This window comes from Pseudorca crassidens, chromosome 17 (genome assembly GCF_039906515.1).
Source record: "Pseudorca crassidens isolate mPseCra1 chromosome 17, mPseCra1.hap1, whole genome shotgun sequence".
Taxonomy (NCBI): domain Eukaryota; kingdom Metazoa; phylum Chordata; class Mammalia; order Artiodactyla; family Delphinidae; genus Pseudorca; species Pseudorca crassidens.
Window position 1 is genome coordinate 16,220,840 of NC_090312.1, and position 13,067 is coordinate 16,233,906.

General features: G+C 41.5%; 1 protein-coding gene and 1 long non-coding RNA gene across 3 annotated transcripts in view; one reads left to right on the forward strand and one right to left on the reverse strand.

Moving 5' to 3' along the window:
* Positions 1 to 10,519, reverse strand: part of FAM91A1 (family with sequence similarity 91 member A1) — a 42,873-nt gene extending 32,354 nt beyond the window's left edge. The window contains exons 1-4 of the mRNA XM_067711324.1: positions 10,219 to 10,519; positions 3,694 to 3,778; positions 2,533 to 2,684; positions 617 to 674 (exon numbers count right to left, since the gene is read on the reverse strand). Coding sequence (XP_067567425.1) covers positions 617 to 674; positions 2,533 to 2,684; positions 3,694 to 3,778; positions 10,219 to 10,290 — 367 coding nt within the window. The 5' untranslated portion in view covers positions 10,291 to 10,519. The remainder of the gene's footprint in view (positions 1 to 616; positions 675 to 2,532; positions 2,685 to 3,693; positions 3,779 to 10,218) is intronic.
* Positions 10,520 to 10,586: 67 nt separating this feature from the next.
* LOC137209906 (uncharacterized) lies at positions 10,587 to 12,106 on the forward strand. Of its 2 annotated transcripts, none has more exons than XR_010936172.1 (2): positions 10,587 to 10,748; positions 11,777 to 12,106. It is a non-coding gene; the product is annotated as an uncharacterized lncRNA (long non-coding RNA). The 2 variants fall into 2 exon arrangements; XR_010936173.1 differs by having other exon boundaries at positions 10,590 to 10,748; positions 11,824 to 12,106.
* The last annotated feature ends 961 nt before the right edge of the window (positions 12,107 to 13,067 follow it).

The window sequence follows — 13,067 nt, forward strand, 5'->3', positions numbered from 1 at the left end:
CTTTCATTCCTCTTTTGATTACTGACAGATGATCAATATCAAATTAAAAAGAATTCTTCAAACAAAATATAAAAGACAAGCAACTGGGAGTGGTGAATTCAAGCTGACACTTTGACAATGCTAACTGAGAAAATTTTTAAAAAGCAGAAGTCCTCCCAATTCCAGGAAGTCAAAATGTACTTCTCAGCAACAGTTTCTTCTTAACACAACAGAACTATGTCACATTTCAAATACACACTTCATTAAAATAAGCATAATAAAACACCAGCAAATTATGTTAGTAACAACCATATATCATGCTGCAAAAATATTGTGCACAAATTTTCTTTCCTCATTTGGTATACACCACAGCCCAAGTAACAGAACTTCATTCTCTAGAAATACAGAGACTAGTCCCATTTTTCTGATTCTACCACTCCAAAATATTCTCTTAGACATTTAGACAAAATCTTATACTTGACTTGTATCACCTGATAAAATTTCTATCAATAATGTTGCTTGCTGTTCTCATCTTTCAAGTCTTCCAGGTTAAAAGCACAATAATGAAAGGCAAGAGCACGCATGCACAAAGACACTCTAAACATTGCCTCGTTCTTCAGCATAATTAAATACTTACAGTCAGCAGCAGTGAAATTGGGCAATGAATCATAACTTTTCTCACTGTTCATAATGTCCTTTTAAAAAGAAAAAAACGTAAATGTTAAGCGCAAAATGTCCTTGCCACAGGAAGCACTGAGATCAGAGCCTGGCAACCTAGAGCGTGCATGTCACAGTGTGGCATGTACCACGAGGTCCCAACCTAGCAACTGAAGGTCAGGCTTTCAGGTCTGGATTCCTCACAGCACATTATGAAGCCCAGACAGTTGCCCAGTAACCTCTGCCCTGTGGAAGCTATGCAAGGAATACCTCTCTCAGAGTTCAGGGTTCCAGGCTCTCCACACTTCATACCTGATCCTAGACTCCTACCCTAGGATTAGAGAGAATCCCGAGAGAAGGCCCAACAGTGTGTCATAGCTCCATTAACAAGCATCCAAGACAAGCACTGCTGACAAAGACCTTAACCGCTCAGCAGCCTCTGCTCCTCCAAATCCCAACCAGCAACAGAGTCAAACTCAGGATCCAGCTTCTTGCAACCCTCATCTGTTTCTCCAGTAATAAACCAGCTGTTTACTGTGGGGATAAGACCCATTTTTAGCCCAGGAGTTATACCCAATGGTATAAAAACAGATACCAGAGAACAGCAAGCACATGGATGCACTGAAAGCTAGTAAATGGGACAAAACCTCACTCTATTATCTCCCCCAAACCTGTGGATAACACCAGAAAAATAATCAGAGAGACAGCAACAAAACTATTCTACACACTGCTTAGCTGCCACCTTCATTATGCTACCCTGGTTCTAGGGAAAGGGACTGACAGAAACCTGGGTGGCCAGGCCTCAAGCTTTACTTTGTATTTCCTCCAAAACAGGGACACAGGAGACATGGGACTATAGAAGTGCCTGTGAAGAAGGGGCTTAAGGAGACAGGCAAAGGGAGCTCCTGCTAAGGCAGCCACGTCCTAAAGGGAGCTAACCTCACTGCTACTGCAGGCGCCCAACTCCTTCAGTTCTAGGCTGCCCTCTGCTCTTCAAGTGGCTGGTGAGCCCAGAACAGTAGCACTCAAATAGAATTAACAGCAAATGAATACTAGATAAATACTGCCAAGCTTTACATAAAACCCACTTAAAAACAGTATATAGGGGCTTCCCTGGTGGCGCAGTGGTTGAGAGTCTGCCTGCCGATGCAGGGGACACGGGTTCGTGCCCTGGTCCAGGGGGATCCCGCATGCCGCAGAGCAGCTGGGCCCGTGAGCCATGGCCGCTGAGCCTGCGCGTCCAGAGCCTGTGCTCCGCAACGGGAGGGGCCGCAGCAGTGAGAGGCCCGCGTACCGCAAAAAAAAAAAAAACGCCAAAAAACCAGTATATAACTACTATTTAAAGCTATTCAACACAGGCCTAAAAACTGCCTTTGGAAAAAGGCTAACATCTAAAAGTTAGTAATCACAGAAAGATTAGCAACCAGGACTACTAATACAATTCTATTCTTCTGAAACATGCATTATATAATGTTGGGTCTATATCATCATTTATTCTTTCTACAGTTAGAAAACAGCTAAATACATTAAGCTTCTCTGAGCTCAATGTTCAATTCTGTCACCCACATTTTCAACCTTAACAGTGTATTAAAAGCAATAAATTTTATACAAACTGTGCTAACATAAATGGCTGATTAACGCTACAACAGCACAAAGGGTCAACAACGTCTTCAAGAACACAGAATAAAGACAGATACTTTCCTGCTGAGAAAACACTGATAAGGACAACTACTTGCACAAGTGTGGCTACAACAGTTAACTATTAAGCAACCATCTTTTTTACACTATAAACTCAGAAACAATGTCCACCGTGGCTGAGGGCTGGTCATCATTCACAAAGTGTCCCCGACATGAAGTCCCATCCCATCCCTGAAGATTCACGTACTGTAAACTCACCTCCATAATCCCAGTATAATATAAAAATGGTGTTATCCTCAGGCCCTTTACCATGATATCTGATAAATGGTAAGGGTACAGCATGAGATGATCTCGACTGTACTTTAAGAGTTCCTCATAGTACTTGCGTTCATCTTTCTTGACATGTTTAACTGGGAAAGAAAGGGAAATTCTCCAGTTTTTTTTCAGATCTTATACTTAAATATAATTATAAATGCAAGGAGAAACACTTTACAAACTAATATTAATTAAAAAGAGAAGTATGTAAATTGGAAGAGAATAAAACAATCTAAGTTGGAACAAAGAAACAATTACACCACAAGCAACAGACTTCAGAGTATATAAGTAAAATATATGGGACAGAAAAGTAGAGAAATAATTCTTAACAAATCAAAGAGCAAAGAAAGTGAACATGGAATGTCTCCCCCAAAAAACATAAGCTATAATCCATCCAACCCCTATGATACTTTACAAGACAGCCAATCTGAATGGCCATTTTCTATGAAATCAAGTCTATTTTTAAACATTATTTGCTGGTTTCTGTGTTTTAAATGTAAAAAAACCTCTGATTTCCATGGAATATGTTTTCATAGAAAACCTATCTCTGAAATACTATGCTTAAAATAAGAGTAACAAATGGGAGGGAAGACTAGCAGGGCAACAGAATAATCAAAGTAATCTGACAAATAAAAAGCAAACATTTTTTAAAAAGTTTTTTTTAAAAAATGGAGCCAATTATGTTTAAAATTTGTTCCAATTATTATAGAAAGAGTTTTCATTAAAGTTGTATTATTTGGAAAATTTATAGAGACCAAAACAAAATTCAAAGTCAAAATTCATTAAGAAGGAACGTACTTCTTTTCTGGCATATTTTCTCACTAAACTAAAAAGAGGACAACTGAATCAAAATTAATATTCTATAGGTAAAATGAATCTATAAACAGTACTCTAAAAAATAATTTTCATTGGAATTAGAAAGAAGAATCTACTTGCTAATGCAAATTATTGTTAGGTGTGATGGGTCATTATAGAATTTATTTAAGGCTGTACATGGAAAAATTTCAGTACTATGAAATATATAATAAAAAGATAGGACAGATTTATGAAAACGTAATTCAGCAGTAGTCATTTCTACCTCAATGTAAAAATGTCTCTACTTACCTAAGTTATTTCTGTATCGTAACTGATTGCGGATACTGTACAGGACAACCTGCTTCTCATATTCTCTCTGTGAATTTCCAAGACTCTAAAAAAAATTTCAAATAGATTTAAAATAGTTTCCAAACTAAACAACAGTACTTTTACCCCATAAAATTTCAATACCATGCCCCCTAATTTTATCCTGGAATCTCTAATTTCCAGAACTGAGTAAAGATTTTCTTAAATTTTATCATACAAACTTTCCTGCTATGGTATTAGAGCAAAAATTCAATGTGTTTATCTTCAGTCTCCCTTTCTAAAAGGATTTACTGAAATTATCTAAAGTATTTAATATCAAATAAAAGAGCAGTCTGAGAACATAACTTCACTTAAGTTAACAAAAAACTAAGTTCTACAAATAAAGATTTCCTTCTTTTGTTTTTTTTAAACATTTTTACTGGAGTATAAATGCTTTACAATGGTGTGTTAGTTTCTGCTTTATAACAAAGTGAATCAGTTATACATATACATATGTCCCCGTATCTCTTGCCTCTTGCGTCTCCCTCCCTCCCTCCCTCCCTCCCACCCTCCCCATCCCACCCCTCTAGGTGGTCACAAAGCACCGAGCTGATCTCCCTGTGCTATGCGGCTGCTTCCCACTAGCTATCTATTTTACATTTGGTAGTGTATATATGTCCATGCCACTCTCTCACTTTGTCCCAGCTTACCCTTCCCCCTCCCCGTATCCTCAAGTCCATTCTCTAGTAGGTCTGTGTCTTTATTCCTGTCTTGCCCCTAGGTTCTTCATGACCATTTTTTTTTTTTTTAGATTCCATATATATGTGTTAGCATACGGTATTTGTTTTTCTCTTTCCGACTTACTTCACTCTGTATGACAGACTCTAGGTCCATCCACCTCACTACAAATAACTCAATTTCGTTTCTTTTTATGGCTGAGTAATATTCCATTGTATATATGTGCCACATCTTCTTTATCCATTCATCTGCTGATGGACACTTAGGTTGCTTCCATGTCCTGGCTATTGTACATAGAGCTGCAATGAACACTGTGGTACATGTCTCTTTTTGAATTATGGTTTTCTCAGGGTATATGCCCAGTAGTGGGTGCTGGGTCATATGGTAGTTCTATTTGTAGTTTTATAAGGAACCTCCATACTGTTCTCCATAGTGGCTGTATCAATTTACATTCCCACCAACAGTGCAAGAGGGTTCCCTTTTCTCCACACCCTCTCCAGCATTTACTGTTTGTAGATTTTTTGATGCAATCCCTATCAAACTACCAATGGCATTTTTCACAGAACTAGAACAAAAAATTTCACAATTTGTATGGAAACACAAAAGACCCCATATAGCCAAAGCAATCTTGAGAAAGAAAAATGGAGCTGGAAGAATCAGGCTCCCTGACTTCCAACTATACTACAAAGCTACAGTAATCAAGACAGTATGGTACTGCCACAAAAACAGAAATATAGATCAATGGAACAGAATAGAAAGCCCAGAGATAAACCCACACACATATGGTCACCTTATCTTTGATAAAGGAGGCAAGAATATACAGTAGAGAAAAGACAGCCTCTTCAGTAAGTGGTGCTGGGAAAACTGGACAGCTACATGTAAAAGAATGAAATTAGAACACTCCCTAACACCATACACAAAAATAAACTCAAAATGGGTTAAAGACCTAAATGTAAGGCCAGACACTATCAAACTCTTAGAGGAAAACATAGGCAGAACAGTCTATGACATAAATCACAGCACGATCCTTTTTGACCCACCTCCTAGAGAAATGGAAATAAAAACAAAAATAAACAAATGGGACCTAATGAAACTTTAAAGCTTTTGCACAGCAAAGGAAACCATAAACAAGATGAAAAGACAACCCTCAGAATGGGAGAAAATATTTGCAAATGAAGCAACTGACAAAGGATTAATCTCCAAAATTTACAGCAGCTCAATATCAAAAAAACATACAACCCAATCCGAAAATGGGCAGAAGACCTAAGTAGACATTTCTCCAAAGAAGATATACAGATTGCCAACAAGCACATGAAAGAATACTCAACATCATTAATCATTAGAGAATTGCAAATCAAAACTACAATGAGATATCATCTCACACAGGTCAGAATGGCCATCATCAAAAGATTTCCTTCTTGACCGTCTCCAATTTGTGTAGATGGATAGATTCTTGCACCTACATTTATTTAAATTTAAGAATGGCCACTAAGGACAGATCCCCGTCTGATGACTACTTACAGTTGAGGGCTATGATTATTAAAAATTAAGATTCCTGGAGAATGCACACTTAAAAAATACCTCTAAATACGATTATTTCTTAAAAACGTCATCTTATGGCCTCATCAGAAAACACTTATGACAATTTTAGAATTTCCGATATATTTTTTAGTGAGCAAAATGCTTTCTAGCTGTGAATTTAGTGTTTTAAGTCCAAAATTGGGTTCTCATGAAAGCAAAGAATAAGTCTGTCTGATTATAGTTAACATGATATTCAATGTGAGACCATAAACTTAATTTAATATACGACTGCTATCCCCCTTCTAATTACTAGCTATGATCTTTCCAACACACTATAAAATAAGACATCTTAAGAGATTAATGACAGAAGGAACAGAGGACTCAGTTATTATACTTCTCACTCATAGATTTCTGAAAGCCAAGGTAAATGTCCATGCACATACTTTCACTTAAGGCCATCTTCACAAAACAGATGAAACTCACATCTAAATAAACTGGCACACAACTGGAACTACTAGTGGGTAGCATTTTAAGAAAAAAGGGACATAACGTGAGAAAACTAAAAATCTTTCTTCCTGCATCTAGATTAATTGATTTATCACAGGTTGAACCATAAGCCACACTACTGCTGAAATGTTATGTGCTGACATTATTTTCATCCATTTTAACATTACAAGAAGTTAGGAGTAAAGTTCATTGTAGAGATACTGCTCTCCTATCTTTTATGTAGCACCAAAACCAGGGCCGCTATTGAAGATATTTAGGGGATTCAAAATATTAGGCTTTCTGTAAAATTTTAAAGGATCTCCTCTAGCTCTACTGCCAAATAAAAGTCTCTTTCTCAAGGAACAGAGAACACACACACTCACTCACACAGCAGACAATTTGCTAAAATCTCAGCAACTTCCAAACTTGAGGATTTACTCTTCTGTTTCAAAATAAGTCCCTTAATTTATTCTAACTTACAACCGTTTTCTCCCTTTAAAACTCTGTTCCCAGTAACTCCAGGATAAAAAGTGTAAATCAAGCCACTTACACAAAATATAAGGTCCCCATTATTTGTAAGTTAATGAGAGAATACAGTATCTACTAAACATCTAAGTCTTTGCGCTAGTCATTAAGTAATGACTGGTCCTGATCGATACATGTGCAGGCACACAAATAACTAAAAACTGCATTAACAGCTGATTTTATTCTTCACTACCCTTGTACATAAAATATAATTGCTTTGTTCACAAAGATTCTTTGGCTTCTCTTCCACGCCCACCCCAATTTCCCACCATCCACATTTTAAAACACTGCTGCCACTACAGGAGGCAACGAAAGAAAGGTCATTTTACTGGGAGACAGTGCAGACCCTGTAGAAATTCCCACCAGGTCTGACAAATGAAGCTGGGCTGCAGATAAAAGGAACTAAAACAGACGGAGTGACATAGAAACCGGCTGTAAAACACCCACTGTGGATCACATGATGCTAAAAGCATAAAGAATTCTTTCTAAAGCTTTTGCTCCTACAAACCCCAATGCGCACCACCTCCCCCAAAATACACAATAGTTTTTTTTAATTGACCCTCCTTGGAACCTCATCATAAAATTTCCCTTCAAATAAAACTATGAATTGTTTTGAACAATGAATACTGGTAAACTACATAGAAAGATCCTGAAATAATGGCCTGATCCAAAACTTTTTAATGGATTTCTGAAAGTCTAGTATAGCTCACACCATGTAAAAAATTTTCATCTCATTTATATAAAAACTATTTTTTCAAATATTTTTTCAAAAAAAATCTGAATCACCTTCCACCAGCTTTCAAAACTGGGAAATATGAGTCACTTTCAAATTAAACTCATCAAAACTTACCAGAAACTCTTATCAAAGTACTTAGTATCTGTAACACCAAAAACCAAATTCTTTCCACACAAGGACTATTCCCCACTTTTAAACTGACTAAGCTTTAGCTCCTGGAAAAAAATCTCAGACTGATACTATCACTCATTCACTGCAAAAGTATTTACTAAAAGCCAACTAAGAGATAGGTGCTCAAAATACAAAAGCAAAAACAAGTAATGTAACCAGAAAATACAACATAGTGGGGTAAGTGCTATGGGTGAGAAATACAGTGCTGGGTCAGCACACCTGAGGGTCAACTACTCCAGAGATAGGTCAGGAAAACCTTTCTAGAGGAATTAACATCTCAATTCAAAAAGAAGCAACATGTAATCTATGGAGACAAATAGAAATAGGACTGGGTTTGCATTTTAGAAACCTCACCACAGTATAGTATGAAGAATGGATAGGAAGGTACTTTTCTGAGTGCTAGACACCAGACAGAAAGCTGATGTCCTAATCCAAGGTAGACCTAGGGAAAAAGAGCAAGGCTAGAGAAAATCCATGAAGTAATTTGTACAGATGGGTTTTGCAACACCTTCTACAAGCGAAAGCTTATCCTAAGCTAAAACACCAATTCTTGTAAGTGATCTCACCAAAAAAAGTTTTAATTTAATGTCATGCTTGTGCTTAAGTATAACACTGTTCTGAGATTATTTTTAATAGTCATGACTAAGGTTTGGAAAGGTTTTTGCCATATGTACAAAATAGATAATAAGAACCTGCTGTATAAAAAAATAAATAAAATTCTAAAATTCAAAAAAAAAGCCTTTTCCCAATACTAATTAAGATCAATTATTTCTGTTGGACATAACTGAATCATCCATCTTTCTTCTATTATGTTACATTTATTTTTGTGAAATGAAGAGTAGAGAAAACATGGAAACAAAGGATTGTTGGTTCTTCCAGCTGTCTTGCCATATGCCACAAAACCCTAAGAACAAAAAGTGCCCATCAAAGCCCTCATTCCAGCTTAACAAGAGAAAGTCTGTCAGGTTTAGAGCTTTCTTCCTCCCATTCAAGATTAACGTCACATGGGCAGCCACTGCCACCCAAGAATTCTGAGTTCCTTAAATTTATCTTTCCACTTCCTTGTATTTTTGGTATCTTGAAGTGAAAGCGTTTTCTCTGCCACACAATGCACCGCCAGAACCTTAAATTATTCATTTCCTGGAACTAAGACCCCAAGCTGGGAGAGGAGGCAAAGTAATAATCCTTATACCATCACCACCAACAACCCAAACTTTCCAAATATGCCAGGGTCCAGCACCAATGGAAAACAGAATTTCACTCTCAACCAAGCAACATGGCGGGAACTTGAAGGTCCATCTATGACCAGAGAGAAAAAGTGCCTTCTATACAGCACATATCACTTCTTCATAATCTTTACCACCGCTCACCATATTATGTATTTATTCATTTATTTGTTAACTGTCTTTCTTTACTGAAACGTAAGCTCCATGAAGACAGGGCTTTCCCGTGTTGACTGTTGCAAATAACCCGCACCTAAAACAAGGCATAGCACATAGTAGGTGTTCAATAAATATCTGTAAAACAACTGAGTAAAAATAACACTCAAGCATTTGAGAACTACCTCTCGGACAAAAACCTCCTGTCGCTCTCTTGTTGCAACATCTCTAATAAACTCATCTTGTTGACAGACTGAAGTCCAACAAAACAAAGTCCGAAAGCCCTTTAAAATCCGGCCCTGACCGCTACCACTCCCCACGCACTCACCAAGCCCCACTGCCAAACACACCAATACATCTACACCTCCGGATTCCGGTGATGGAGGAGGTCGCTCACTACTCTCAAAGCACGCTTTCACTCGTCCAAGCTTCTTAAAATGACTTTCCCTCTCGCTGGAAAATCTTGAATCCCTCTTATCTATCTCTTATTCGTCCTTTAATGCCCAATTTAAATGCATCCCCTACACAACGTCCTGACACTCCCTGGACGGTTTCTGACGCCCTCCTCTGCGCGCTCGCATATACTATCATGCAGGTTCGTGTGAGCTGCTATCAGCCTGTAACGGATTCATTTGTTTCTCGTCCCTTTCCCACCATCCCGCAGTTCTGGAGGTCAAGAGCCGTGTTTTAAATTTGTTTCGAAGGTGCCTAGCGCAGTGCCCGGTTGAAGGGAGTCTGCGTGCGAAGGCGGCAAGCGAGTCCACTGGACACCATTCCATCCCATTTCGAAACGGCCCCATCCTGCCCCTGTGGCCCCAGGACCGTCCCCTCCTCACCCGCGGGCTGCGGGTAGGTTATCTCAAGACCCTGGGCGGGGGAAGGCCGGGAGCCAGCCCAGAGGCGCCAGCCTCGGCCCCGCGGGCTCGGCGAGCAGGTGACGGCGGGGCGGGACCCCGGCCCCAGGTTCCATACCTGTCTCACGTTGGCCGGCAGCTTGCTCCAGGGGTAGTTGTGCCGGATGTGGAACTCCACGTCTATGTTCATGACGCCGGGAGCCCGGGAGGGCGGCGGCGGCCAGGACCGCAGCTGGAACGACGCCTCCCGCCTGCCCGCCCGTAGCCCGTCCGAGGAGCCCGCGGGAGGCCCCACGCCTCACACTGCGGACGGCCCGGGCTGCCCCATGGCCTGGGCTCCCGACAGCTCGGTGCGGCCCGGGCCACGGGGCACGTGAGCAGAGGAGACAGGTGACCGGACGCCTCGGCTGCTCCAAGTTTCTTCCTAGTTTCGGCCCGCCGGAAATGGCTTCGGGCGTGCGTCACTTCCGCCCGCCGGCGCGAGGCCGGGGGTCCGAGGCCGGGGGGCGGAGCCCGGGACCAACCTTCATGCCCGCCCCCTGCAAGCTGAGGGGCGGGACAGCGAGGTACAGCCGGCAGGGACCCCGGTAGTCGTGCCTTGCTCGAGCGCTCCGTGTCGTTCTGTCAGTCTCTGGATGAATTGATTGGGTTTGTATTGCCATTGCTGGATGACCCACTTTCCCCCAAATGCGAGCCCGGGTGGCCCTGGAGCAGGCGGTTACAGGCGCTGGGGGAGGGCCGGCCAAGAAGCAGCGACTTGGGAAGGGGGCCATAGTTGACTTAAAAACGGGCAAGAGGGCTTCCCTGGTGGCGCAGTGGTTGAGAGTCCGCCTGCCGACGCAGGGGACATGGGTTCGTGCCCCGGTCCGGGAAGATCCCACGTGCCCCGGTCCGGGAAGATCCCACGTGCCGCGGAGCGGCTAGGCCCGTGAGCCATGGCCGCTGAGCCTGCGCGTCTGGAGCCTGTGCTCCGCAACGGGAGAGGCCACAACAGTGAGAGGCCCGCGTACCGCAAAAAAAAAAAAAAAAAAAAAAAGGGCAAGAACGGTGAGGTCCCGGGGGCTCTTAAGAGCCAACCCCGAACCGAGGCCAGGTGGAAGGGGTCCAGGCTCATGAAGGAAATGTGTAAGTCAGAGCTTTCCCCCCAGTGGAGTGGAGTAAAGGTCTAGCGATGCTTGATCCCCTCCTGATAGCTGCTACATCTTGTGGAAGAGGAACAGTTGGGCTCTCCTTCAGAGCTCCACATTCTTGTTTTGTTGCGACCCGGTTGGCGGGATCTTAGTTCCCCCACCAGGGACTGAACCCCCTGGCCCTCTGCAAGCGCAGAGTCCTAACCATTGGACGGCCAGGGAATTCCCACAAAGGTCCAAATTCTTAAAATGTAGGGATTCAGGGAGTTGAAATGGTAAACAGCCGGTGCTGACGTGGGGGAGGTCCAGAAGTAATCTAGGAGATAAGATTCTTGCGTGCAGCCTGTTACTGTTCTGCTCCTTACAGATGGCTCCGGAGTCACTTTTTAAAGGCAGAAATTAAGACACTCTTAATTTCAGTTCTAGTGAGAAGGTCTTTGGGGACACTTTCTTCCATAATTTGTTACACTGGCTTAGCAAACCCATGACCCTTGTTACTGGCAAGCAACCACAGTATCTGTTTCAGTTTTAAACCATTGTTTTAAGGGCCTTCCCTGGTGGTCCAGCGGTAAAGAATCCGCCTTCCAATGCAGGGGACAATCCCTGGTCCCGGGGAACTAAGATCCCACATGCTGCGGGACAACGAAGCCCCCGCACCACAACTGCTGAGCTCGCACTCCTCAACGAGAGAGCCCATGCGCCCTGGAGCCCTTGTGCCACAACTAGAAAGATAAAGCCGCACTCCACAACTAGAGAGAAGCCCGAGCGCCACGACAAAAGATCTCGCACACCTCGACGAAGATCCCGTGTACTGCAAATACGACCCGACACAGCCAAGAAAACAAGGAAAATAAATAAATTTTAAAAAGAAAACAATGGTTTTACATATTTTATTCCACACCTGACAGATGTATACTTAGAACTTTTTATGACACCTAGGGCACAGCTCAGCAGCAGCCTGACGCATGGCAGAGACCTTATTATCTCTAATGGGTTGAAACAAATATGACCCACGCTGCCCTTGCATAGATATATTGGACTCGTGTTATCCAACTATAAGAGCCCATAACTAAATGCTTTGACGCCTATGACTACAGACCCTCGACATCATAGCTAAAATTAAAAGAACTCTGACCATGAGATGTTTATTCAACAAGTATTGATTGCCTGCCTGCTATGTATTAAGCCCTTGACTTACAACAGGTTATTTCTCACAAACTTATGAAAGAATCCCACTCTTAAAATCCCAGTTTAACAGAGGAGGAAACCGAGGCTTGGCAGGGCTGCCTGACTTACTTATAAGATCATACAGGTGGTAGAGACAGCGCCAAACTGGAGCCTAAGACTCTCTCCTGCCAGAGCCATCCTTTCAATTCCTTGATTCAGGCTCTCACTGAACTGTTCTGCCTGCTGTTCCAGTTCAGATAATGTTCATTTAAAGTCAACAACATAAATCCCCCTCAACAATATTTTTTTGAATAATTAAGTGTAGAAGAACTCATATTCTTCCAAAGTCTAACTTTGATTTAATGCAATGTCACGATGAAAATTAAAGTCAACATAATTTTTAAATCTTTGTAAACCATTGTTTAGGGAATTATAGCAAACATGAGCACCTGCTAAATTCATCTTTTTTGTTTATCAACAAATATTGACTATAGACACATCAAAAACTACAGAAGTAGACAGGGGATGGTGGAAGTGAACTTACACCTGCTAAATCAATAAGACACGGACCTTTGGAAACTTGACCATCAAAAGAAAAGAATCTAACTCAGTAAGTAGAATAGGAAAGATTAGTATAGAAAAGATCCTAATGCAGCAAGTAGCTGAGAAA